This window comes from Protopterus annectens, chromosome 4.part0 (genome assembly GCF_019279795.1).
Source record: "Protopterus annectens isolate FY-2018-M chromosome 4.part0, PAN1.0, whole genome shotgun sequence".
Taxonomy (NCBI): Eukaryota; Metazoa; Chordata; order Ceratodontiformes; family Protopteridae; genus Protopterus; species Protopterus annectens.
In genome coordinates, this window is record NC_056733.1 from 777,266,758 (window position 1) to 777,293,099 (window position 26,342).

The 26,342-nt window shown below is 43.5% G+C and overlaps 1 protein-coding gene across 1 annotated transcript in view; it reads left to right on the forward strand.

Moving 5' to 3' along the window:
• Positions 1-26,342, forward strand: part of PI4KA (phosphatidylinositol 4-kinase alpha) — a gene marked incomplete at its 5' end in the record, with an annotated part of 2,160,482 nt that overhangs the window by 1,772,577 nt on the left and 361,563 nt on the right. Inside the window, 1 exon segment of the mRNA XM_044068731.1 lies at positions 9,635-9,688. Coding sequence (XP_043924666.1) covers positions 9,635-9,688 — 54 coding nt within the window.

Sequence of the window (26,342 nt, forward strand, 5' to 3'; positions counted from 1 at the left end):
CTTGCTCCAAGGTGCTGTAGCCATCCACTCTAACATTACATTCGCTTGGTATATAAACATGCAAGTGGAAGTCGCTCCTAACCACATCAAGAAGTGACAAGGGTATGAGAATGGGCAATGTCTGATTGTCAGTCACATTCTTTGCAAGGCTCTTTGCAAGGCCATTTTCTCAAGAAGGCAAGCCCAGTTATTGCTTGCTGATACTTCATGACTGTCTTTCTGTCTGTCTGTCTAATGCAGAACTTATTCCATCACTGAGGGAAGCTTTATGGTGTCCTGTTTGCATCGCTTTATGGTGTCCTGTTTGCATCCCTGACCAACACCAAGTGAAGCAATGTCTTTGGCTTAATTCCTTCTCTAGGAGAACATCCATGGGATGTTGTCATCAAAAAATGATGCGTAGGATGATGTTAAGTTGTCTATCTCGCCTTCATTCTTGCTGGATGGGTTGAGTTGGTTCCTATCCCACAATGCTAAGTTACCTCAGATCTGGTAAGTTTTAACTTTTCTATAAAAGTTACTCTTGTTTCTTTTTAGTTTAATTATTCCTAAGTTAGTGTAGTTTTATTAAACTCTATCCCCGAACCTTTTTCTCCCGTTCTTTGTCAAAAAGAACTTTTAGTTCTTCCCTTGGGGTGTTTGTGTAGTGTACTACTGCTTATTGTAATTTTAGTATACTTTTAATATAATTGTGTTTTTGACAGGGTATAACTGGTGTGTTTGAGTGTGTGTTTGTGTTCACCAGTTAAAGTGTGATGCGTGCTGTCAGAAAATGTCTCTGACACTCCTGTGCTGTCTGCCATGGCTTCAGCCCCAGGGTCCTGCAGGAAAGAAAAACAAGCTCATTTTGAGAGGCTTGTTGGATTCCCTGTCTGTCTCAACAGGGAAGCCCTCCAAGGCATCGAGGTCTTGACTCCGGCTTCTGAGCGAGACCTCAGGTTGTTCAACCTTTGCCTTTATCGGCTCCGCTGGAGCCGATAAGACTCAGTCCACAGTTTCTGTGGCTCCCTGCCTCCGGGGGCGGGAGGTTATCGAGTCCACCCATGCTCGGCTCGACAAGATCTTGAGCCGACAACCAGAAAGAGGTCTAGGTCACCTTCTCTTGGCTCCGTTCATTCGGCTCCAGGTTCTCCCCTGCTGTCTGAATTCCTCTAGGTCATCGAGGCTGTCTGATCATGACCTTCAGAGGGTGGTGAGTCGACTACTCAAGTCTGAGGCACTAGCCCAGATGCTTCAGAGCCCGACTCATCAGTCGGTGCCTGTCCCGGTCCATCAACTCCTTCCTCCAATTGTCTTCGGCTCGTCGTCGGCTCCGTTTTCTTCCATGGAGGAATCTCGGCGGTGAGTTCGGCTCCTCGAGCCATCACTGTCGGTGCCGGGGGGACCTCTGGCTCTGCCTGACAGGGGTGCATGTTAGAGCCTGGCTCTACTCCACAGTCGGCTCGTCAGCCCCTCCCTCTATGCTGCCTCAGGGTCTCACTCCCTCATCTCGGACCGCAGAGAGCCAACTCCTCAGGAGCCCCTGTGGGATTTCATCCTCTTCGAGGCCTCTCCTGATTTGGCAGAAGAGCACAGATCTGGATGATTCTGACCCTTCTGAAGATGTCTCTTTGCAGACATTCTGGAGATCCTTAAACCCCCTCATGCAGGTGGTTGCTAAACCTGATTCAGTGGAGAGACCCTCCAAATTCATCACAGCTCCAACAGACAAGGAATTTTATCTAAAGGAGTCTCTGTGGATGAAGAAGGAACTGGCTGATCCTTCAGTGCCTGTCCATCCACCTAACAAGGAATCTAGGTCCATGGATAGGGGATGTTCTCCTCAGCGACATTTACTATTCAAAGGGACTTGATCAAAGAAGCTGAAATGCTGCTTATGTTCCCAGCTAGCGGGTTTCCAAGAAAAATGAACACGCAGCTGGCTATCCTTAATTCTATTTCCAACTCCTCCATGCCTCCTCTCTTATGATGGATCATCCTTTTGGTCCACAAGTGAAAGAAACCCTGACTAGGTCCCAAAGGCCAAAAACAATCTCAAGGGACTTCGCCTGGCGCGAGAGTCCAGAGGCAGAGGGGAACAACAATGGTAGACGCCGCCCTAGAGGCAGAAACCAGAAACTTCTTCCGATAAGCCCTTTCAGCATCCCTGTGTCACTGTACCCAGAAGCCTGGCTATCCTTGACACAAGACAAATGGGTACAGTCCATCATTTCGAAGGTTATTCTATTCCCTTTCTTCGCTCTCCAAGTCAGTCAAAAAAATCCCTTCCAGATGTTCCACCGCTCAAAGGAATATAGCAGCTTTGGAAATTTCAAAACTGCTTGCTATTCAGCCAGTGCCAGCAGACCAACTAGGATCGGAATCTACTCAAGGTTCTTTTTAGTTCCAAAGAAAACAGGGACTGGAGACCAATTTTGGATCTCAGTATCTTGAACAGATCGGTCAAGAAAACAAGATTGATGGTCACGCTGCAATCCATTCTTCCCCTGTTGGGAAAAGGAAACTGGATGTGCTCTATAGACCTTCAGATCACATAAAATGAACAGGCGCTCAGAAGATTCCTCCGCTTCAGGCTGGGAACCAGTCATTTTCAATTCAGGGCCCTGCCCTTTGGTCTCACCACTGCCCCCTTTGGACCAAATGCATGGCAGTGGTAGCTTCTCACCTGAAGGATTCCAGGTGTTTCCATATTTGGACGACTGGCTCTCACAGCTCCCACCAAGCATCTCCTTCTGATGGCCAGAGATTACACTTTTCGTCTGTCAAAACTGGGTATCTCAATAAATGATACTGTAAACATGTCTGCAACACTAACGAACCAAAGGATATCAGACATTCAAAATTGGTATCACTACTTCTCAACAACAACAGAGCCAAAGCCAGGTTAGTTCTAAAGGTGTTCCCTCCTTCCATTGGCCAGATAGATCCTTCAGTGGATGCTCTTTTCTCAATGGTCATACCAGGAACTTCCAATGTCTCACACCATTATGATAAAAGCATCTCATGTGGTGGATGTCTTCCCCAGCTCCTGTTGGGGAGACCATTTGTTCCACCTCCTGCAACGCCATCCCGGGAAGTCAATCACATTGCGGACAAGTTGAGCAGAGCTATACTCATGCCTCACGAGTGGTCTCTGAAAGACTCTGTAGTGAGAGAGATATTTCTCAAGTGGGGTCAGCCTTGCTGCGATCTTTTGCTACTCCCCAAAACAGCAAGTGCAGAGAATACTTCACTCTATTTCCTTTACCAGGCCAACCCAGCAGGGACGCTTAGTCCAAGTTTGGTCTGTATGCATTTCCTCCTTTCCCACTGATCTCTCCAGAAGGCCTCATTGATCCTCATTGCTCCTTACTGGCCTCGACAAGTGTGGTTCCCCTTTCTGCATCGATTTCTTTTGGGGAATCTGGACCTAGTTCCAGATCTTTTGATCCATCAGTCGGGTCAGTTTCATCCCCTCCCTCCCTCTGAACCTCACTGCTTGGTTCCTCCACTTCCAACCGTAGCCAGGCTTCCTCAATTATCTCACTCTGTTAGAGATATTTTGATAAAGATTTATTTGAGTTTTTCATATTGGGCACAAGGAAAGGACATAGATCCTTTCACCATCCAACTAGTCCTCGATTTTCTGGCTGAACTCTTCCATGCAGGTTCATCTCCATCTACTCTTAAGGTTCAATTGGCAGCTATTTCTAATTTCCATTTTCTGCTCAGACCTCCTGTAAGAAATCCTCCTTCTCCTTGGGACCAAGTTATTATCATGGAAAACTCTCTTTCTGGTGGCTATCACATCAGCTAGAAGAATTTCAGAACTTCAAGCACTCAGTTGTCGTTCTCCTTACCTTGTGTTCCATAAGGACAGAGTTTCCATCCTTTTTGCCTAAGGTGGTTTCAACATCAAATCTAAACCAGTGCATTGACCTCCCTGTCTTTTTTCGAGTATTCAAATAGGTCTGAACAAAAATTACACTGTCTGGATGTTCATCGTACTACTTGGACAGAAACAAACAATTCAGAAAATCTGATCAGCTGTTTGTAAGGTATCTTTATCCAGATGGCTAACATCTCTGATTACCCTTGTTTATGAGATTAGACACAAAGAACCAAGACAGACTGCCTATTGACACCATCCTCACACTTTTATTTCCCATTATAAGTTGGATTTAGCTTCTAGGCATAGAGCTATTTTGGTTCCACTGTTCTCAGGAGTCTGTTCCTGTTAGAGGTGGTCTCTGTTATAGTTATTCTGTTTTATACTGTTACTATCTTTTTTGCACTATTCCTCATTACCCTTTGTTTTGAAATTCATACAGAAAGCCGGGCAGAGCATGCCCAACGTCATCACTATATCCCCATTTTGGCCTCAACAAGTTTAGTGTCCTCTGCTTAGGCCTCATTTTCTGTAGAAACATTTATACCCGAGACCTCTTGGTAACATCTTTACTCTTCAGTTCAACAAACTTCACTCAGCCTCTCGTCATCTAACCACTTGGTCACTCCATTTTCATTAATGGCCAGGGACTCTCTGTACCCTCTTAGGACAGTCCAGAAATAGAAGCTTGATACAAGAAACGTGTACAAAAATAAATTGACATTTTTTTTTCCATTTGATCTACTTCCAAAGATTTGATTCCTTTCACAGGTCATGTGTCAGCAGTTTTGATTTTTTCCTCAGATCTTTGATACTGTATTAAGCTGTTCTATTATAGTACACTTTACCGCCATTTCTTGCTTTCATCAGGTCTCTAACTTGTTCTCATTAACATCTTTGGGAAGTAAGGCCTTTTTCAGAAGTGCTTTCCGTATCCACCCTTCTATCAAGGATTCTCTTCATCCATGGGATTTCTGCTTTGTTTTTGAAATATTAACTCTTCCTCTCTTTAAACCATGTACTGCAGCGGACCTGAAGCATGTGTCATGGAAAATGCTGTTTCTAGTGGCAATTACATTTGTTGAAAGAGTATCTGAGTTGTAAACCTTGTGTTAATTCTCCATACTTGATTTTCTGCTAGGATAGAGCATCACTGTGGCAAGTGTTCACTCAGCTAGGGCAGTGTGACAACTTTGTCATGTATTTTTCAAGACTACATCATCCATAGTTGTGCACCAGCTGCATAGGGTTCATTGAATAGTTTCATAAGGTAATATAAGCTGGATGTGATTTCTAGGTCTTGGCCTTCCTTCAGGACTTCTCATATTAAAGTTATGTTCCCATGAAGGAGACCACCCAGGAGGATAGACTTTGGGCTCTTTATGTTGACAAAGACGATTTTTCTCATCCCCCGTATAAGATTTATATAATTACCATATCAGTAGATCTTAAAGCAGGCCGTACTTGTCAGCATACCCAGTCTTGTTCTTACCTTATCTAGATCCACTTTAGTGGAGCATGACAGAGTTCTGGAGTGTAAGCTTTTTTGCAGGGTATTATGGATAAAATGGGGTGGGGCTTGTAACCAGAGAAAATTAAACATGCAGAGGTGACCAAGTCTGGCGCATTTACTATTAATGGGGATGGACTTGCATATCCAGTTTTGTTTGTATGGTTGATGCATACTGACATTTCTACCTTGCTGACATGATGATTTTTCAGAAGGAATTCAGGTATGTCATCATAGCCTTTCATTGTCAAGGTAGGTTACCTTGGAAGTGCTAGTTGCTGTCATTTTTTTTTCTCTCATCTCTTTCAATGTCCTCCCAAGTTTTGTCCATGTGTCTTCCTTGCGTAAATAAAATAAAAATAAGTGGCCTGTCTGGAGGAATGACTTTCTGCCTCTGACAGTGATAGGTTATGCCCGGAGAACCCATTTTTCAATCACCATTGTGTAAAGGGCAACTGGTTTTATCAAGAAGGATCTTTCCAAATCTGCATAAAGTGTAATCAACCTTGCCCACCCAAGTCACCTTCAAATCAACAGAGGCAACAAAACAATTGTGTATAGTGACAAAAAGGACAGATCTTTCAAGATTTACAGTTTCACTCTTAGTAACATGGCCAATGTTTCTTTATGACCATTACCCTACATACGTTCTTCCCGACACAGCAACAAAGTGAGGTATGATGTCCCTTTGTTAAAACATTAACTTTGTCAGCATGGAGGATACAACGTTAATACCAAGTAGTAATAATTTTCCCAGCTACATATTAAACAACTTGAGAGAAGCCAGAAGGTGATGTAATAGGAAATTTTACTTATTGAGGTGGAATATATTTGTATGTTCAACTACATTAGAGGGTCTAGACCTATCTTATGTATCCCAGGGATTTTAGACTACCAAAACCATCTTCTGGTCAACTTAGCATATTCTGTTATGTTTCATATATCTGAAATGTCTGTCTGTGTTTTAACCTAACCTTGCACAGCAGTGAATCTGTCAATTAAGGCCTTTCTTAATGATGGCCTACACTTAAGACTGCCAAGAAGATAGATTTCTAGCATTGCCTCCATTTGAACAAGCACATACAACAAAGAGAAAGTAAAATTTGTGTAAAACACTTTATTATCTTAGTGGCTTATAACTGTGGCAGCTAGAGTTACAGGGATCGTATATGCAAGTTTCCTTATACAGTTTTCTGTGATGAAAAAGTGTCATTAAAACTAATCTTCATCATGCCAAAGATTGTCACAGCAGTGTTTCTGAATGAGTTGGTGTATTCAGCTGCCTTTTTTTTATCCAAACTGCCAAAATAGGAGAGTATCTTTTACATACGGTAGATGTTTACAGGTAGCTAAAATACTGCACTAGGAAGAGTTGTGTATTCAGAAGAATGTCATCTTTTTATCTCCACAAAGAATAAAAGAAGGCTTTTCTGTTAGCATGCATTATCAGAGTGACCATTCCACTGCATTGTCATTTTGCTGTGTGAACTTTCAGAGCACATTCCACCAGAGCAGCAAGGGTACTTAGTAGCTTACTTTACATATAATTTTTGCATGAGCTGTCAAACGGACAGTTGTCCACATGTTTATCCTGCACTACAAATTGGAAACATAGGTCTAAGGGTAAGATCCTGTAGCTATCCACCTTCCATAATTATAATAGCACTGTCTGGGATTCTTCCTATGTGTTACAGTTTACTGTTAGAGTAACCTTCCCCTGAAGAAAATATTAAGAGTTGTGTAAAGTACTCGTGATAACAGTAGATCTTTTGAGTAGAGGCCACTGTAACAATAAATATGCCTTTCCACCGTCACCCTGCTGGTAAATTGTACGTAGTTATTGTTGAAACTGTTCTATTTTGCAGATTTTTCTTCTTAATTCTCAGCTGTTCATTTAAATGATCTGGACTGTTTTGACAGCTGGAATTTGTCTGCTATATGCATACTTCCCTGTGGATCCTTACTAGCTCAAAGAACAGAAAAAAGTGCATGCAAAAACTGGACATTTGTCTCGTGCACCTTGAGTCAGTACCTTCAGAGGCACAAGACCACTCTTGGTCTTCTTGGAGAGGATGACGCACCTAAGCAAAGCTTCTCCAGACAAGGAACAAAAGGTTAAAAGTAAACATTATGCTTTTCTGTTAGTTTCTTCCCTTCAGAGATCATCTTTTATCATAAGTACATTGTACAACTGTGTAGTAGTAGTAGTACTAGATGATTAAGAATTAAGTGCATTATTTTTCCTTTCTCCCTTTAAATTTACCATTATAGAGAACAAGCATTCTTCTCAGCTGTCTTTGATCTTCAGAAATGTTTCTGATTTTGACTCAGAAGTTTGGTCTGTTTCTCTTAAAATGGTTGATTTTTTTCAGCAAAGATAATAGATTACACTTAAACATAAAGACAATCATTAAACTGAAGACTTATTTTACTTAAAAAAATGCACATTGGTTCAAGTTGTCTTGCCCTGTAAACTTTCTAAATCATTAGCAAAAATGCTTTCAATGTACCCTTGATTTGGTGCATTTGTCTCTGGCTTCCTCCATGCCGCCATGCCCTTCCCTTCAGGTCATGAGCAGGAGATTCCCCCATTGTCACCAAGGAATTACACCTCCTAGTTTGCTTCAGAGTACACTTAACCCTTACAAACCCCCAGGGGAGGTAAGCAAGCCATGTGCCTTCACTTATTCCCCACTTGTTTGCCTTCTCCAGTGCCTCGACCACTAGCCGAACCCCAGTTGAGAGGAGGAGTATTAGGGCTTCATCCGTCTGTGCCATGGAACTAGGCAGGAAACTCATTTGTAAATCACAAAACAACTTTCCTTCTCTCCCCACCCATTTAAAAATTCACCAACAGTTTTCAGATCTAGTTACTTAAATTGTAATACTCCTGTGCTTCTGAATCCTGCACCTAACAGAAACAGTAGTGCTCTTACTGCCTGTGGCACAGACTGTATTATAACTCTGAACTGTGAATGTGTGGATTCATAGTAAATCTGTAACGAGCCATCAGGGAGTCATACAAGAAAAATGAATTGATACAATTTAGCAAAATACAGTGGCATTGTGTATAAAAGGTAAAAATATTCTTTATAAGTAATCCCCATTGTATGATTATATGTTAATCTTTTTGTTAAGTACATTAATCTTACAGGAAATCTAAATGAATTCTTCATATTTCCAAAACTGCCTTTTTTGCATAGACCCAACCCTGCTATTTAAATTGCATATTGGGTAACCAACAAAAACAGCATTATTTAAAGTATTCTAAAAGAAAACAAACAGAACTATGCAGCAAAAGTAGAAATTTTGCATTAAAATAACTACTGTCTATATTTTGTGCAAAGGTTTATTGAGCTGTATATGTGCATATAGAGAAACATTAACATTTAGGTTCTCTTTGAAATCACAATGTATATATTTTTTTAATTTTAAGTAACATTGTTGAAATAATTTCATATTTGATCTTTAAAAGTGAATAAGAAATTTAAATCTGTATATATATATATATCTACCTATAGATAGATCTATTGATATAAAAAGTACTGTTTGTACTAGTGTTGCAGTATGGCAAGATGTGCGTAACTCATTTGTTATTCACAAGAGGTGGCTGTAAGTTGGTTATGTGGGTGCAGTTCTCATGACCAGACATTGCCGTCTGCCATGAGTAACGTGAATTATTTATACCCTGCCATGGTCTTATCTCCAGATGAGAACATCGTTGACAGTCATTTTGCTTGTTAGTCAAGACAGAGAACTGTGCAGAATGGATAGAAGCACAGACAGCAACGGTGTGTACTACCAGCCCTTTTGGAAGGAGGGAGTCAGATTTGTAGAGGTGCCATTTTTTTCACAGATTTTTATATGAATTTGATGAGCAGTCCTGAAGAAGGCATTATGTGTCACATGAGTGCATCTGTGTATTGGGGGAGGAATGTATTTGTGGGTGCTGCATTCATTAGGACAGTGGCTGATATGAAAACAGTGTTTGGGTGAGCAGCTCCAATTGTTTTATAGCATATAGTATTAAATAAGTAGCACCGAGGCAGAACACTTCCTGAAAAAATATTCTTATATGCATGTAATAAGTTTTTCAGTGTTAGCAGTTTTCAGTGGTAAGAAATGAGATCTTACCACTACCATTTATGTCTTGTACTTGATGTAAGCAAATCATTTTTTTGTTTTTGTGTAACTGCTGCTTGCACACCTAGGAATAGCTTATCTCAAGCTGATTTTATCACATTTTGTATTTACAGGATGCTATTTTATTCTACATTCCACAGATTGTGCAAGCACTCCGATATGACAAGGTGAGTGGGGTGATTTATTGACTTTCCAAGTGTTGCTAGACTCAATTTTTTTTATTATCAAATATTTTTAATGGCTTTCCATCAATGTAAAGAAAACTTTTTTTAACACCCTGCCCTACTCCCTTCCTTAACTGCTTTAAGATTGTTTAGCATCTTTCAGACCTCTGCTTTACTTATTTAAACATCCTAGTTATTTCGGCCTGTAGATTCGAAATTATCTTTTTGCTAGGTAATCCTAGTTTCTCTTGAGTAAAATATTTTTGTTGCCTTTTATTAAGTGCTAGGAAGTAAGAGTGTTTGTAGGCAGATCAGGGTGTCATAATTGTTTTCTGTGTGGTGGATGGTCAGTGTGTCTACCAAGGGCTGTGACACACAGTGACATCAGTGGGTGCTGATCATCAAGTATAGCAAAATCACTTGCTCCCTTACTCTGCTGGTATTATTAGGTCACAGGCTTGCACAGATGTAGATAGTTTCCTCCCTACCCCCCGGCACTGTTGGTCTGCAGAAGTTCCTTCCTACCCCTCCCAGCCAACTTTTTTCTGGCAGGTTGGGCTCATTCATAAAGATGGCTTGACAGTAACACAGATGGGCAGCCCTGTCTTTGTGTCTTTGAGCTGACCCAACACCAAAGTAGATTGTTCCTTGCACACCTAGGAGTAGCCCTATCATGTTGTTTAATCTTTTGTCTGATCAGCCACTAACCATAGATCATAGAAAAAGAAATTGCTTAACGTCATTAATATATTACTTATCTTTATTATCATTCTCTTTGAATTCTACTACTCTGAATTTATTGTACAATTTATTGCCTTTACCATGCAGTTCTAAACCTTGAAGATTTAATACTGAGTCACTAAGCAGATCAGAAGTTATATTTAAATGTTGTGATTCCCATGATGTGCGTGATGTCTAAGGTTACATCTTATGCACTGTAAGATTTTACACAAACATATGTGTATATAAAGTAATGTACATTTGTGTTAGAGTTGAAAGACTATGTGTCGAGTCCTTTGTTTTGTACTTTAATCATTTTGGCCATTGTGCTACTGCCACTGCTCATTTTTTCCCCATAATCAGGTTGAGAGCAGTCTGTGACATGGCCATCAATCAGGCAACAATGATGGTGTTTTTGTTTTGACCTAACCCCACTTCCGGTGGCTGTACTGGGTACCTGCTTAACTGCCAGGGCATTCTGTGCTATACTCCTGTCATATGTGTACTCCCCCCAATGAGAGCTGCCATCACCAGCATGGGATAACGAAACCCACTTTTGTTCCTGTGTCCACTGGTTGTGCACAAGTCTTTTTACAGGAACAGAACAGCAGATCCAGGCCACTGACTCCTCCTCCCAGGATGGACAACCTGGAATAAGCTGCTCACTCCCACCCATCTCGTGCTCTGTTCTTCCAGTTCCAGAGCTACTATTCAGACTCACCATAGTCACGGTTTTATCTCTATGCCATATAGCAGACTTAATCATCTATTTGACAATTTGATGTTCTAGATAAAAAAAGAATATAATGAGCTACAAAATTGCTCAAACATAAATTATTGGTCCTGTCTTCTTGAATCTGTTTATCTCTTTCTGCTTCCTTTTTCTGGATTACATGAACCTAAGCAGGCAGTGACCAAAAAAGAGAAGAAGAAAACGGCCCCAATGGGGTACTTATCTTAAATTTGAAGATCCAACGGCAGAAAGAGCTGATGTTTGACTGGCGGCACAGAAGTTCAGAGGAAAGGTATGTGCAGACATCGCGGCCAATGTCAGATGTCCCACGTACCATGCGGTGACTAAAGCTTTTGTCTACAGGCTGGACATTCGGGTAGCTAACAGAGGACAACCCAAAGGTTATGAATACTGCAACATGGGAAAAGAAGGACATACGCTACAAAGCCAGATTCTGCTGGAGATGGAAGAATGGTGTGTAGTGGATAGAATGGGTGCATGCACTTGGCTTTTGTCAAGTTGCTTCAACAGTAGTGTTCAAAAGGTACATACATTTCTGGGAAGGGTGTGCACAGACATATACATGTCCCGCCTCTAAAAAATGAGACAATGGCAAGATCTACTGGCACAAGAAGATAACATCCTCACTATGACCTAGCGACCACATTTCAATTATCAACTCGGGTACCTACTGGAGTTTGCATGGAAGGATGGAGTAATGATAAGGTATAGCCTGCTTGTCTCTATTCAAGGGAGGGGTGCACACTCTCCATGGCTGAATTTCCAGTGGAAAATGCAGATCTCATAGAGGGTGCAGCCTATGAGGCAGCACAGCCGATTATGTTGCATGCAAAACTGTGGATGCACACTGCAAAGGCCCACTGTACAATAACCACTTGGATGTGACTAGGCATGCATAGGACAGGAAAGGGCTCAATGCAAAAGCTCTGATCTCTCAGCAAATGGATGATGGCTCCCACTCTCAGCTTGCTTGATTTTCACCCGAAGTAAGAAATGGGTAGTAGGGCTCTTGTGCAAGAGAATGTATGGGTTTAGAGAGTGCCCAGGAGGACAGGGCCTGATTAACAAACATGGGTGCTGGCTCAAGACAGGAAAAACAAAAGCAAACATACATGTCAGCCATCAAGAGGCAGGAAGTCGAGAAATATCAGAAAACCCCTGAATGCTGCCTAGATAGCAGCCTGCCACAGTCAGGCTTCATCCCCAGGTGAAGGGGGAGTAAATGGGCATAAACTGACTTCAAGGGGTCTGATGGTCATCAAGCAGAAAGAGATAAACAGATTCAAGAAGAAAGAACCAATAATTTATGTTTGAGCAATTTTGTAGCTCATTATATTCTTTTTTTTATTTTTTTTTTTATTTAGAACATCAAAATTGTCAAATAGATGATTGTCTGCTACGACCTTTGCCTTTTCTGTCTAGGGCCCAACTATGACCATGAAACCTGTGCAGTTTGTCAGGCCTTCATTCCTAAGACTCTTCGTAGCCATCTGCATGCCCTAAACATGTACTGAGGAAACCAGCATCTTAAACATCTGGCTGTGACAATGGAAGGGCCTTTCGGTTAGACCATCAAGCCACCAAAAAAGAAGGCGAAAGTTTCCAGGCGTGAACCTACTGCTGCACCTGACATTCCCCCTGTGGCAAATGTTCACCTGGAGGAACGTACGGAACCAGCTGAGTTAAATGCAGCGGGTAGCATTCAGAAGCCCGCAGAACCTAGGGCTGAAAACACGTCCATGGAGGTTTTGTAGAGGTCAGACACGGACGACTGGAGGGAACCTCGGCTCGCAACGGACGTCCAGACTGGTCTTTCCACTGCTTTAGAACTGTCTGAACCTAGGCCCTATGCCCTCCAGGCCTACCTCTTCCTTGAAAAGGAAACAAAAGACAAAATATATCTCTTCTCCTTCAGAAAGCCTGCCTGATTGGCAAGCTTTCTCTCAAAGCTTATTTATTGCCTTCATGGCCCTTGGGCCTTCTTTCCCTCCAGCTACCCCTCCAGTTATCAGTCCTAGGCCTTAGACTGAAGATCCTCATTCTCTTGAAGCTGAAGACTCTTCAGGTTCTTCTTCAGAGGACTCCCTTTCCAGTGCCTCTCAGATGCCTTCCCCGAGGAGGAGTGTCCTGAGGCAGACTTCCCAGGAGAGGACCTCACCTTTGGTGAAACAATCTCTAAAATGAGAGAGTTTTTTAAATGGAATTCCACTCAAATGTCAGAGGTTCAAAAGAGGTATTTTGAACTCTTACAAATGGACACCACTTCACCTTCAGCCATCCATGCAGTCTTACCAGCCATTTTGGACACCTTTAATGCAGCCTCTCAAAACCCTGATTCCCAACCACCAGCTCCTAGAAGGCGTGGCAGGTTTTATAAGGTCATAGAAAAGTCCACATTTCTGATTAAATGCCCTGCTGCAGGCACTGTTTCAGTCTCTGCAGAAAAAACTTCCAGATTACTTCCCTCCACCTCTGCCCTTCCCACTGATAAGGACTGTAAGACAATGTAACACACTGGCAAAAAAAGTATACACCTCTGTCACATTGGCTTTTAGAGCGGTCAACTACCAGACACATGTCAAAGTATGCCCTGGCCCTTTTTACCCAGGTTTCTAAACTTTTGGCTGAACTCCCAGATTCGCATTCTAAGGGCCAAATATCTAGCCTCATCTCCTTGTCCTCTCAAGTGATAAGACACTCAGTAAGATGCATCTAAGATGCTGCAGAGACCTTGGCCAGATCTGCAGCTTCTGTCTCAGTGTTTAGAAGGTATTCTTGGCTGAGACTCCAGCCCCTACCTGATGATATCGGATCTAAACTTCTGGATGTACCCCTGGACAATTCTGCCATTTTTGGGGCTAAAGTGGCAGAGTTTTTCAAAACTGTTCAGCAAAAGGGAAAGGAATTAAAAGGATTTAAAACATTTGTTTGCGTCTCCAATCCCTAAATTCCGTAGGAATTATCCCACCAAGACACAGTTCATTAGGAAACATTCTGCTCCTACCCCTCATTCTAGGAGCTCCAGGAAACAGCAACCTCCTTCCAAGCCTGCTCAGACTCCAGTTCAGAAACCTCAATTTCAGGACAAGGTTATTGGTCTGTGACTACCTGCTTTCCCCATCACCCACACTGGATTCCATTCCCCTATCCCAAAAACACTGTCACTGTCTTTCCCATCTGGCAAAGCATTACCTCAGACAAGTGGGTCATGTCTATTGTAGAAAAGGGTTACTTCATGACTTGGGTCATTCCTCCCTCCTTAAGAGGCATCCCACAGCCACCAAAGGATGAGCTTCCCCTTTTCCAGACAGTCTAAGACAGCCTCCTCTCTCAAGGGACTATCCAACCTGTCCATCTGTCAAGAAAGGGATTTTATTCCAGACTTTTCCTAGTCCCAACGAAAAATGGCCCATGAAGACCCATCCTGGCTCTCTCCCACCTCAACATTTTCTGCAAGTATCCACTTTTCATATGCTTACTGTCCAGACTCTTTTCCACCTGATAATGCCTCAGGCATTTCTGGTCACTTGGACGTCAGAGATGCTTACATGCATATCCCCATCTGGCCCAATTAGAGGAAGTACTTACGCTTCTCTGTGGGGTCCTCACATTTTCAGTTCTCTGCCTTGCCCTTTGGACTATCTATTGCTCCGAGGGTATTCACCAAATGTCTGGTTCCAGTGGTAGCTTACTGAAAGGTCCAAGGGATTCAAATTTTTCCATACCTAGACGGCTTCCTGATCCAGGCAAGTTGCTCCACTTCCCTACACATCCATCTCTGTCCTATAGTCCCTATGGTTCAATATCAATTTCCCCTAGTCCAATATAGACTCCTCCCAGGACCAAGTTTTCCTGGGGTGCAGAATAAGGACAGATGTTATGAGGGCATTCCTCCCACCTCAAAAGGTGGGACGCCACTGCTATGACAGTGAGACAATGGCTCAGATTCCTAGGACATATGGCCTCCACTATACCCATGTTGCCACTGGCAAGACTCCACATGAGAAAACTTCAGTGGTACCTGAGGTCCACATGGACTCAACACTCCCATCCCTTGGACCACAATATTCCCTTCATACCATGCCTAAAGAAGGAGATCCTTTGGTGGTTGGTTCAAGTCTCTCAACCCAGGACTTCCATTACAACCCATCACCCCAGTCCAGGAGATGTACATAGATGCCTCAGGCCTCGACTGGGGAGCTGCTGTGGACATTTTAAAGGTGCAAGGCACATGGACAAGCCCCTACAAGCAGGAACACATCAACATCAGAGAAATAAGGGCCATCATCCTTGCTCTGAGGGCCGTGCAACACATTCTGAAGCAAGGCCCCCCGAAGTTGCTCACAGACAACAGTACAGTTCTTTGGTATGTGAACAAACAGGGACAACAAAGTCTTACTTGCAATGCAGACTTGCACTCCAGGCCTGGGAATTGGTGACCCAAAATGGAGTCACCCTGTAGGCACTCTATTCTCTCAGCTCAGAGCATTCAGGCAGACACCTTGAGTAGATCCATGTCACAATCCCATGAATGGATGCTACACAGGGATGTGTTCCTGGACATAGTCCACAAGTGAGGTACTACACAAATAGATCTGTTTGCCTCCCCTCTGAGCAGATGAATTCCACTCTTGTACCAGGGCACCCAGCCCCCCTAGTGAGGGCAACGGATGCCTTTTCTAACTCATGGAAGATGATGTTTCTCTGTGCACCTTAGGACCCCCAGTAGGCCAGCCCCCCCCCCCCATGGGACCTGAACTATGTTTTAGAGAAGCTCACTGTTGCTCGTTTTGAACCAGCATCAAAAGCTTCTCTAAAATATTGCACTTTGAAGACTGTGCTTTTGGTGGCCCTGACATCATCCAGGAAAGTGTCAGAGCTCCAGGCCCTCATGGCCACCCCAACTTTTCTAATCTTCCACAAGGATAGAGTCATCCTAAGGATTAACCCATCCTTCATGCCCAAGGTGATCAATGAGCTGTCCCTGAACCAATTTATTCACCTCCTCACCTTTTTTCCACATCCTCAGAATGACAGAGAGAGTCCTGCATTCCCATGATGTTCACAGACAACTAAGATTCTACCTGGACAAGACCACGTCCATTAGGAGATCTGAGCAATTGTTTGTTTCCTTTCATCCCAGACCTCTGGGAAAAGCGGTGACAACAGACCATCTCTGCCTGGATTTCCAGGACCATATCCTTGTGTTGCACCTACAATGGCAAACATTTTACCTCAAAAGTTAAAGCCCATTCCATTAGAGCCATGGCCTCATCTGGAGCCTTCTTCAAAGGACTGGACACTGATTCCATTCTAGAGGCAGCTACCTGGACATCTGTCCATACCTTCACCAAACACTACAAACTGGATTGTATTTCCAGGTCTAGCGCAAGGTTCCAAACCACCCTCTTCTTCTCTATGAGCTTTGGCACTCACCCAAAGGTTATGAATACTGCAACATGGGAATAGAAGGACATAGAATAATTCTATAAAATCTTACCATAACCATAGATATCCTCCTTTGCCATGTTGCATCTCTCCTCCCTACCCCCTATGTGTATATATATATATATATATATATATATATATATGTGTGTGTGTGTGTATGTGTGTGTGTGTATGTATATATATATATATATATATATATATATATATATATAAAATGCCTTGTTGGATGAGACAGAACTTGTGCAGCTATCCAGGGACTGGGGAGTTCATTTCTGAGGAAAGGTACGTGCAGACGTCAGTTATATGGCCCATGCTTCCTATGACCAATGTTAGATGTCCCACATACCTTGCAGTGACTACAGTTACTCACTGTTCCAGTAACTGGACCCTGCACTCCAGTAACAAAAACCTAGTAAACATCACTAAAAGTAGCAATAATGCGGGTGACTCGCTATACTCAAATAGTATCGCCAGAATCTGGAACTCCCCATCCATCGATATTAGATCCACCTCCAGCACTACCAAGTTTAAGAAACTACTAAAAGATCACTTAACATCTACCTGGCTCTGCTCATGTACTAACCCTGGATAACTTTCCCTCACTCAGATGTAACCTTGAACTTTGCTTCTTTCCACTCTATAACTCCTGTAACCTCCTTCTTCCTTACCTATATGCCCTTGTCTTCCTCGCAGTTGTAAACTGTATTCTGTCAAATGACATAATAAGTGTACTGTAGAAGCTTAAGAAAATCTAAAACATGTTGTACTATGTTTGTACTTTGTGTTAATCTCATCTCTCATGTATATATTTTTGTTGATTAATCTCCTATGTATATAAATTGCTTCACTGATCTCTGCTAAGACTGTATGTAGATACATGTAAGCTGTATAGTAAACTTTTGGTTTGTTGTGCTAGACATGTATCAGTAACAATGTACTTTGCTGGAGCTTTTCTCCTCGGGCTTCTGCTGAAAATGTACACTGTTGTCCAAGAACTAAAGCACTACACCCTCCTTGACTTCTCATAAGTATTAGGCTCCCGATTGGTCCTTCCTGAACAAGTGAAAAATCAGTTCCCTTCCCTAATCTGATCAGTAAAAAAACAGTTCCCTATACTAATCTGGTATGTCCAAGGGTCAGTTTCAAGGTTACTCTCCAGTCCAGCTGGTGAATCTGGAAATTTTGAGGCAATGTTACAATTGCCTTATGTACACAGACAACCCTCTCCTCCTTCCAACAAACTCTAATACATGTGAGAGATGCAGTTACACAGCCAAACTGGAGGCAGAGCTCTCTCAACCTAAGACTGGCACAGTCAGTCAGGAGGAAAAGGTAACCACCCGCACCACAAATCCAGTCTCACACAGACCTATTTCATCTGCATACCCAACACATAAACACACAAAAACATACTCAGAGGCTCTAAATAAAAATCTGCCTAAACAGCAAAGACCTCCTAAGCAGATATCCAAGCAACAGCCACCCCTCAACAATACCCACGAATCACATATCTCACAAAATCAGTGTGCCTCACAGTCACAGCCCTTAAGGCCAAACAGCACACCAAATACACTTGTTATAGGGGACTGTATTGTCCGGCACACTGACATCCTGCTCACCAGACTGAAAAAGGAAAAGGTCACTGTAAGCTGCCTGTTGGGTGCCAGGATCCGCCACATAAAGCAAGCACTCAGGTCACTCCAAAGCAAGTACAAGTATGACTCCGTCATTGTCCATGCTGGTGTGAATGACCTGAGACGTACCTCCCTGGACTACATGAAAAGAGACATAGAGGAGCTCTCTGATCATGTAGCCCAGGCTGGTATGACCCTGACTTTGAGTAGCATCTTCCCTCACCAAGAATGATGCCACAGTGTAAAGACAAAATGATCAGTTTCAAAAATTGGCTAAAGTATTGGTGTCATTCAAAGGGGATCCAGTGTCTGTCAGCCTGGGATGACATGCTCGACAAGCCAGGTTGCTTCGCTAGGGATGGCTTGCACCTGTCACCCTTAGGCTTTCGTATACTGGCCAAGGCTCTTGCCACCCCATAGTGCCTTTTTTAGGCAAGGCTGAAAGGACAAACCCACCTCCATAGACAACCCATGGATAAAAAAACTAAAGGTAATGCTACTCAATGCCAGAAGTCTAAACCTCAAGATGCACACACTCGAGGCTCTCCTCAGTATGGAGAAAATCGATGTCTGTGCAGTAACAGAAACCTGGTTCAAGGCTCGTGAGAGCACCCCAGCACTACCGGGTTATAACTCATACCATGCGTTTTGGCCCCAAAACTCGGACTGAAGCACAAAAGGAGGGGGAGTATCTATATTCATCAAAGATACCTACACCTCCAGGTTAGTGGCACTGCATGAAGCATCGGAAACCATCCATGTGCAACTAACAGTGGGAAAAACTGCCTTTCAATTTGTAGCCTGCTACAGAACACCCTCCCTTTTACAGGAACCCCACTTGGCATTCCTGAGAACACTGGAGAATATGAAGGTCTCTCCAAACACTATGTTATTGGGTGACTTCAACTACCCAGACATTGACTGGAAAAACTACTCAAGCCCAAACACCCTCGCCCAACGGTTCCTTGAATTTCTAATATCAGATCCAAACAGAAGTCACCACATGGAAGAATCAAATGAGTAAAAAGTCTTTTATTATTCCATAAAAACACAAGCGCTTTTGTTTGCTGCAGTTAGTTATACTTTTTCGGTTCCTTGAATTTATAAACTCTAACGAGATGGAACAACTGGTCACCACTCCCACAAGAGGGAACAACATATTGGACCTGGTCATCACCAACATGGGGACTCTATGTTCCACACCAGAGGTAAACCCCTCATTGCTAAGATCAGACCATAAACAAATTTCCCTGGACATTCATATCCCATCCCCACCCCCAGCCAAGGAAATCACTGTAAAGAATTTCTCAAAAGCCAACTTTGCACTTCTCAAGACTGAGGTGGAATCCTTCAAAGCCCCCGGGCCAGAGGATAATACAGCCCAATCCGCAGAATCCTTTATAAATGCATTCTATGAGCACCTGCAGGAATGCATGGATCGTGCTATCCCAAATAAAACCAAGACTCACTCCTCCAAAAACAGGAGACCGGTCTGGTGGACCCCGGCCATAAATAAGCTATACGACAGAAGGAGGAAGCTACTACATGACAGAGCAAAATCCCAAAAAGGAAAGGCATCTCTGATCAGTATTAGCAAGAAACTTTGATCCCTCATAAAATCATCAAAGGCCAGTTCCGAAAGAAATATTGCCCTAGACACTAAAGATAATCACAAGGCCTTCTTTAGCTATGTCAGGAATATGGGTGGAAACTCCCAGATATGCTCTGAATTGCTGCATAATGGTACAAAATATACCGAGCCTACAGACATAGCCAACATCCTGGCAGACAGATTCAGTGTAAACTTCTCCCCCCTTCCCCCCCAAAGGAGAAAATGCCTATCCCAACTGAATGTAACCTCCCTGACATCACAGATGCACAGGTGAAAGCTGCCCTCTCCAAAGCAAAAAACACAGCATCTATGGGACCGGACGGTGTCCCTGGCTGTGTCTTACACGAGCTCCAAGAAGAACTGAACCCTCACATTAAGTCACTGTTCAAACTTAGCCTTACTACAGGATATGTACCCAAAGAATGGCGTACAGCTACAGTAGTCCCACTCCACAAAGATGGTGCCACAATGGACCCTGGGAACTATCGCCCCATAAGCCTGACTAATCTGGTCTGTAAAGCTATGGAGCGTATTATCATGGAACTCATAAACAAAGACATAGGGAGCCTCCAGACACTGGACCCTACCCAATTCGGCTTTGTTAAGGGCAGATCTTGCCTCTTAAACCTAGTTGATTTCGTAGATGAGGGCAGTGTAGTCCACACAGCCTACCTGGACCTCGCAAAAGACTTTGACACAATACCCCACTTGGGCATCATAAATAAGCTTACCAGCTTAAATATCAACCCCTATATCACAAGATGGGTTGCAAACTGGCTCAGAGATAGAACCCACATGGTCAGAATCGCAGGTGCTATATCTGAATTCAAACCAGTTACAAGTGGCGTCCCACAGGGCTCAGTTCTGGGACGTCTCTTGTTCGGTATATACTTCTCTGAGGTTCAGGCTAACACAGGGGGGATTATGGCTGTCAAAGTTCGCCGATGACTGCAAACTGGGGGCCATAATCGAATCTCCAGCTAACACAAGCATCCTGCAAAAGGGTCTCACAGAGACGGATGCTTGGTGCCAGAGCCACGGCCTCAAGCTAAATGCTAAAAAGTGCATAGTCATCCCCTTTGGGAAAAACAAGGTGCCCACAAATTACCACATAGGTGGTAATCTGTTAAGTACGGAAGAAGTAATTAGAGATTTTGGGGACCAACCTAGGTAGTAATCTCTCCTTTGATAATCACGTTACCAAAGTGGATAGAAAGACCTTCTATATAGCCCACCTTATCACGAAAGGGTTCGCATCTAGATCAAGAGAGGTCATTGTGCCCCTGTACTCATCACTCATCAGGCCCATAATTGAATACAATGCCCCTTTTGGGATGTACCTTACCCGACACCTGCAGCAACTGGAGAGACCCCAAAAGTACCTCACCAAGAGGATCATGGGCTACAAACAGATGTCCTATGCAGCTCGACTAAAGAAACTCCAGCTCTACTCAGTTGCTTGCCGCCTACTCAGAGGCGATCTATGCCTGATGTACAAAGCCATGTCAAACCCAGAATTAATGGACATGCTCCACCTCAAAAAAATCCAAGTCCCTTAGAGCTACACGCTCCAGGGACTTAAACCTCAGGACAAAAATAAATAGGACATGCTGCAGGGACAGATTCATTTCCCAGAGGCTCCCCTCACTCTGGAATAGAATCCCAATTCATGTTAGATATAGCCCCTTGCTGACCTTCTTCAAGCAAAATCTGGACGCGTGGATGGGAAATCGCAAATTCACCCCTGGGATCTCTTCTGTGTCCTTGCTAGACAGAGGCACAGTAAACTAATCTTAAAAGGGTACCTTCTGGGACCTACTTTACAGAGGCACTGTAGGCTAATCTAATAGGGAGATGGAAGCCAAATACACTCTGGCTAGGCTTATAAACGCCCTAGGGCAGATAGCCTAGTATCTACCTATGAACATATGACCATCACAGTAAACAAATGTTTAAATAAATAAATAAAATAAAGCTTTTGTATACTGGCTGGATGTTCAGGTAGTTAAGCAGAGGATAACGCAAAGGTTATGAATGCTGCAACATGGAAGAGAAGGACATCTATGGTTATGGTAAGATTTTCCACAACTATTCTATACATCTCCATTCTGCTCCTTGAATGGGCAAGCTGACATTATCCATTGCATTCCTCCCCCTCATCCTGGCTCCTTCAGTGCTTGATCTGCTGTTTGAACTCATATCTTCTATGTCATAGTCAGGGCTTCATCCCTATATGCCAAGAAGACAGGCCACTGCTCAGTTCTTGAGCTATATACATTAAAATGATATGCTGAGATAGTTTTGTCATTCATTTGTGTGTGAAAATGTATTGCTTATGCATATGATTGAGATGGTAAGCCTTATTGGCATGGGAAATCGAGTGAACATTTGGGTTTGTCTGTTCATGTACATTTTGAAAACTGTATGAAAAATGTCATAGATCTTTGGGGATGGTCACTGTTACAGTAAGTCATAACACAGGTTTACCCACCTTCTACTTTCTTATGAGGTAGCTAGATGTTTTAGTAGTGGCTGTGCTCCATGGGAGGGGTAATTCAAGACCGAAACCTTTGAAGTTTATTAATTTAATTATTTATTACATTTATTAACTGGGTCCTCAGACCTTTTTCAGCCACGACATGGAGTCAAGCAGGCAGAGGCAACATTAACAGTAAGGCGTAGCACAGTAGTGTGACAAATACAACATCACTGAATAGAGTATTTTGGCTAGAGATAGAAGAAATATAATACGGTTAAGGATTAACTTAGCTTGTTAAGTGTTATATACATTGTGTACTTAATGTACAGTAACAAAAGTTCCCAAATATGTCATCATATATTATACATTAGTAAAGTTTACAAATACCTTAATCATGCAACAGAGGCATTGTGAGACTAGTATAACTCATATACTGGTGTAAGTACCAAGCATTTATTTATAGGTGCACCTAACAAGATAGGTAGAATATTGAATTTTAGGTTCATAGGATGATAGTAGGCTGTTGGCCTGGAGGCCCTTATAAGCCTAGCCAAGAATTTCGCCCATGTTCATAGAACATCAGCACCTGTTTCCCCTGTCCATCAGGGACACAGGTGGGATCTCAGGGGTGTATATTCTGTTTCCTATCCAGTCATCTAGGTTCCTCTTAAAGAGGTCTAGAGAGGTACTCTTCTTAACATGGAGTGGGAGTCTATTCTACAGACGCAGGAGTCTCTGGGACACAAATCTATCCCACCAACAAGTTCTATTAATGTCACAGTTTAGGTTTAGGCCTTGCATGCGGGTTGCCCAAGTGGAATTTGACTTATGGATATGCAGCAACTCCATCAAGGCTTGGTCTGAGATGGCCTTGTATTGCCAGACACAGGTCACCTCTGAGCATTCTGTAAGAGACTGAATAGAGGGACAGGGCTTTTAGCCTATCTGTATATGACATGTGTTTGAGACCTTGGATTTTCCTGGTCAGGAGCCTCTGTGTTCTCTCCAGCTGCTGCATGTGCTTGGCAAGACACATGCCAAAGGGGGCATTGTACTCGATAATGGGTCTGATAAGGGAGGAGTACAGGGATGATGTCCTTCTATTCCAGTGTTGCAGTATTCTACATTTGGGTTTACCCTTCTTCCTCTCCAGTTTGTCCAGCCAGGATTCCAGAGATATTCAGTCCCTCTAGGTTCATCAAATGTCTGAAGTGGCAGCAAGAACATGGGCCATAAAAGTGACATCTGCATGCATCAGCCCTCAGAACTTTTCAGCCGCCAGTCATATGCCAGGTGCTCCTGCTTCTCGTGGATGTCGGATCAAGAAACATTCAGTTGAGTACCCCACTGGGGATTCTTTCATTCCTATTGTTATTTCTTATAGTCTGTTCATGTCATCCGAAAAGGGCAAGTGTAAGTGTTGTTGGCACCCACAATCAGTGCTTCTATTTTTTTTTAGGTAGGGAACACGACCACAAGAACTACACTGTTTGTCAGTCATTCTTCCCTAAGACCTGACGTCACCATTTACAGGCCATACATCTATGTTTAGAGAAACAGTGGTTAAAACAAATATCATTAGGGATGGAGGCTGCATCCGCCACCCCGTCTAAACCGACTAAGAAAAGGGCCAAGACCTTGTAGCCTACTTCTTCAGCTGTGCCTCTACCGGTTGTTCCTCAGTCTGTGGCCGACATCGAGCTGACTGAGGATTCGGCTTCTTCCAGTCTGGGTGAAGTGGGTACATCTGAGGAAGCGGCACAATCTTGAGCAGATGGCACATCCGTAGAGGCTATACCGGTGGCTACCTTAGACTCCAGGGGGGGGACCAACACTTTCTGTGGGCATGTCTGATTTTGTCGCCACCATCCCTGCGTCTGACCTGAGGCCTTCGCCCAGCCAGATGCCAGCTAGGCCTCTTAAGAAAAAACAAAACATTTATCTCCTGCTTCTGAAAGGATGCCCAATTGGCAGGCCTTCAGCCAGAGTTTATTTAATGCCTTTATGGCCTACTGCTATAAAAACCCCTAGCACTGCTCCTCCCCTCCTAAGTCCTAGGCCTCTAATTCCGGAAACAAGGGTAAAACAATTGTAAGCGGAGGAACTGTCTGATTCCTCAGAGGATTCCCTTTCCTACTCCTCTCAGACCCCCCCCGCGGGATATGAATCTCCAGAAGAAGGCTCTATTGAGCCTGACTTCCGAGTGGAGGATTTAACTTTTGGGGAAATGATCAACAAGATGAAAGAATACTTTAAGTGGGAAGCCTTAGATATGACTGAAGTGCAGAAGAGGTTTTACGACCTGATACAGATGGACTCCCCCAGTCCTTCTGCTATCCTTCCTATTCAGCCCGCCTTCCTGGATGCCTTTACCTCTGCTTCCATTAACCCTGACCCCCAACCACCAGCCCCATGGAGAGCAGATAGACTCTACAAAGTCCCTGAGATAGAGAAATTTCTGATTAAGTGCCCCCTGGCTGACCCAACCACTATCTCCATTTCTATTGATAGGGCTCCCAAGCTGCTCCCTACCACAACCATTCTTCCAGCTAACAAGGACAACAAGACAATGGAAAGGTTGGGGAAGAAAATATACACTTCTGCCACCTTGTCATACAGAGCCAATAACTACCAAACTCACATGACCTAAGTATCCCTAGCACTGCTGGACAAAGCCACTAAGGAATTAGCTGACATCCCAGACTGTGCAGCCAAAGCTTCCTTGACCTCCCTGCTAGCTCTCACCTCTCAGGTGAGACACTCCTTAAGATGCAGTTATGATGCAGCTGAAGCTTCAGCTAGGTTAGCTGCATCAGCTTCTGAATTAAGAAGATACTCTTGGCTACCCCTTAAGCCCCTCCCTGACAACTTCAGGGCCAAACTTATTGATGCTCCTTTGGATCACTCTTCCCTATTTGGTGGGAAAGTGGCTGAACTCTTTAAGTCCCTGCAAAAAAAAAGGCAAAGAATTGCAGGACCCAAAACACCTGCTAGTCTCGCCCATCCCAAAGTTCCACAGGAACTACCCGACTAAGACTCAGTTCATCAGAAAAACCTCTAGGCCTACAGCTCCCTCCAAGTCCAGGAGACCCCCTAGAAGACAGCCCCCTCTGGCTAGAGCTTCTCCTTCCTCCAGCCAAAGGTCTCCCTTTTCAGATAGGGCAGTAGTGTCTGACTGCCTGCCAATTTCTCACCTGACCCCTCATGCATCCCTTCCCCTGTCTGCCCATCTCTCTCACTGTCTCCCTGTGTGGTCACTCATTACCTCATACAAGTGAGTTCTGCCCATCATACAGAATGGTTACTTTATGACCTGTATCACCCCCCCCCCCCCAAGGCTGGGCATGCCTCAGCCACCCACCAGTCAGTTACTCCTCCTACAACAGGTACTGCAAACCTTACCAATACAAGGCACTGTAGAACCAGTGCCTACAGGATCAAAAAGAAAAGGATTATACACCAGACTCATTCTGTTGCCCAGAAAGGACAGATCATGGATGCCTGTACTAGACCTCTCTCTTGTCACAACTCCTTCTTAAAAGTTCCTACCTTCAGAGTGATCACCCTCCCTACCCTCTTTCCCCTCCTCATTCATGGCAGCCCTGGATATAAAAGATGCCTACCTTCACATACCTATAAAGCCCACCTTCAGCAAATACCTCAAATTTCTGGCAGGCTCATCCAGTTTTCAGTTCTGTGCCTTGCCCTTTGGGCTTTCCACTGCTCCCAGGGTATTCATAAAATGTCTGGCTCCAGTCATCACTTACTGTTGGACAAAAGGCATCCAGATATTCCCATGCTTAGACCTTCTAATTCAGGCAGATGATCAGAAGACTCTTCTTCTTCACACCCAGGCCCTTCTGCTCCTCCTCCTGCAGTCTCTAGGATTTCTAATAAACTTCCCAAAATCTCACCTGGAGCCTGCACAGGACATTGTCTTTCTGGGTTGCAGAATCCAGACAGACCTTATGAAGGCCTTCCTACCATCAGAGAAGGCGGTGCCCCTGACA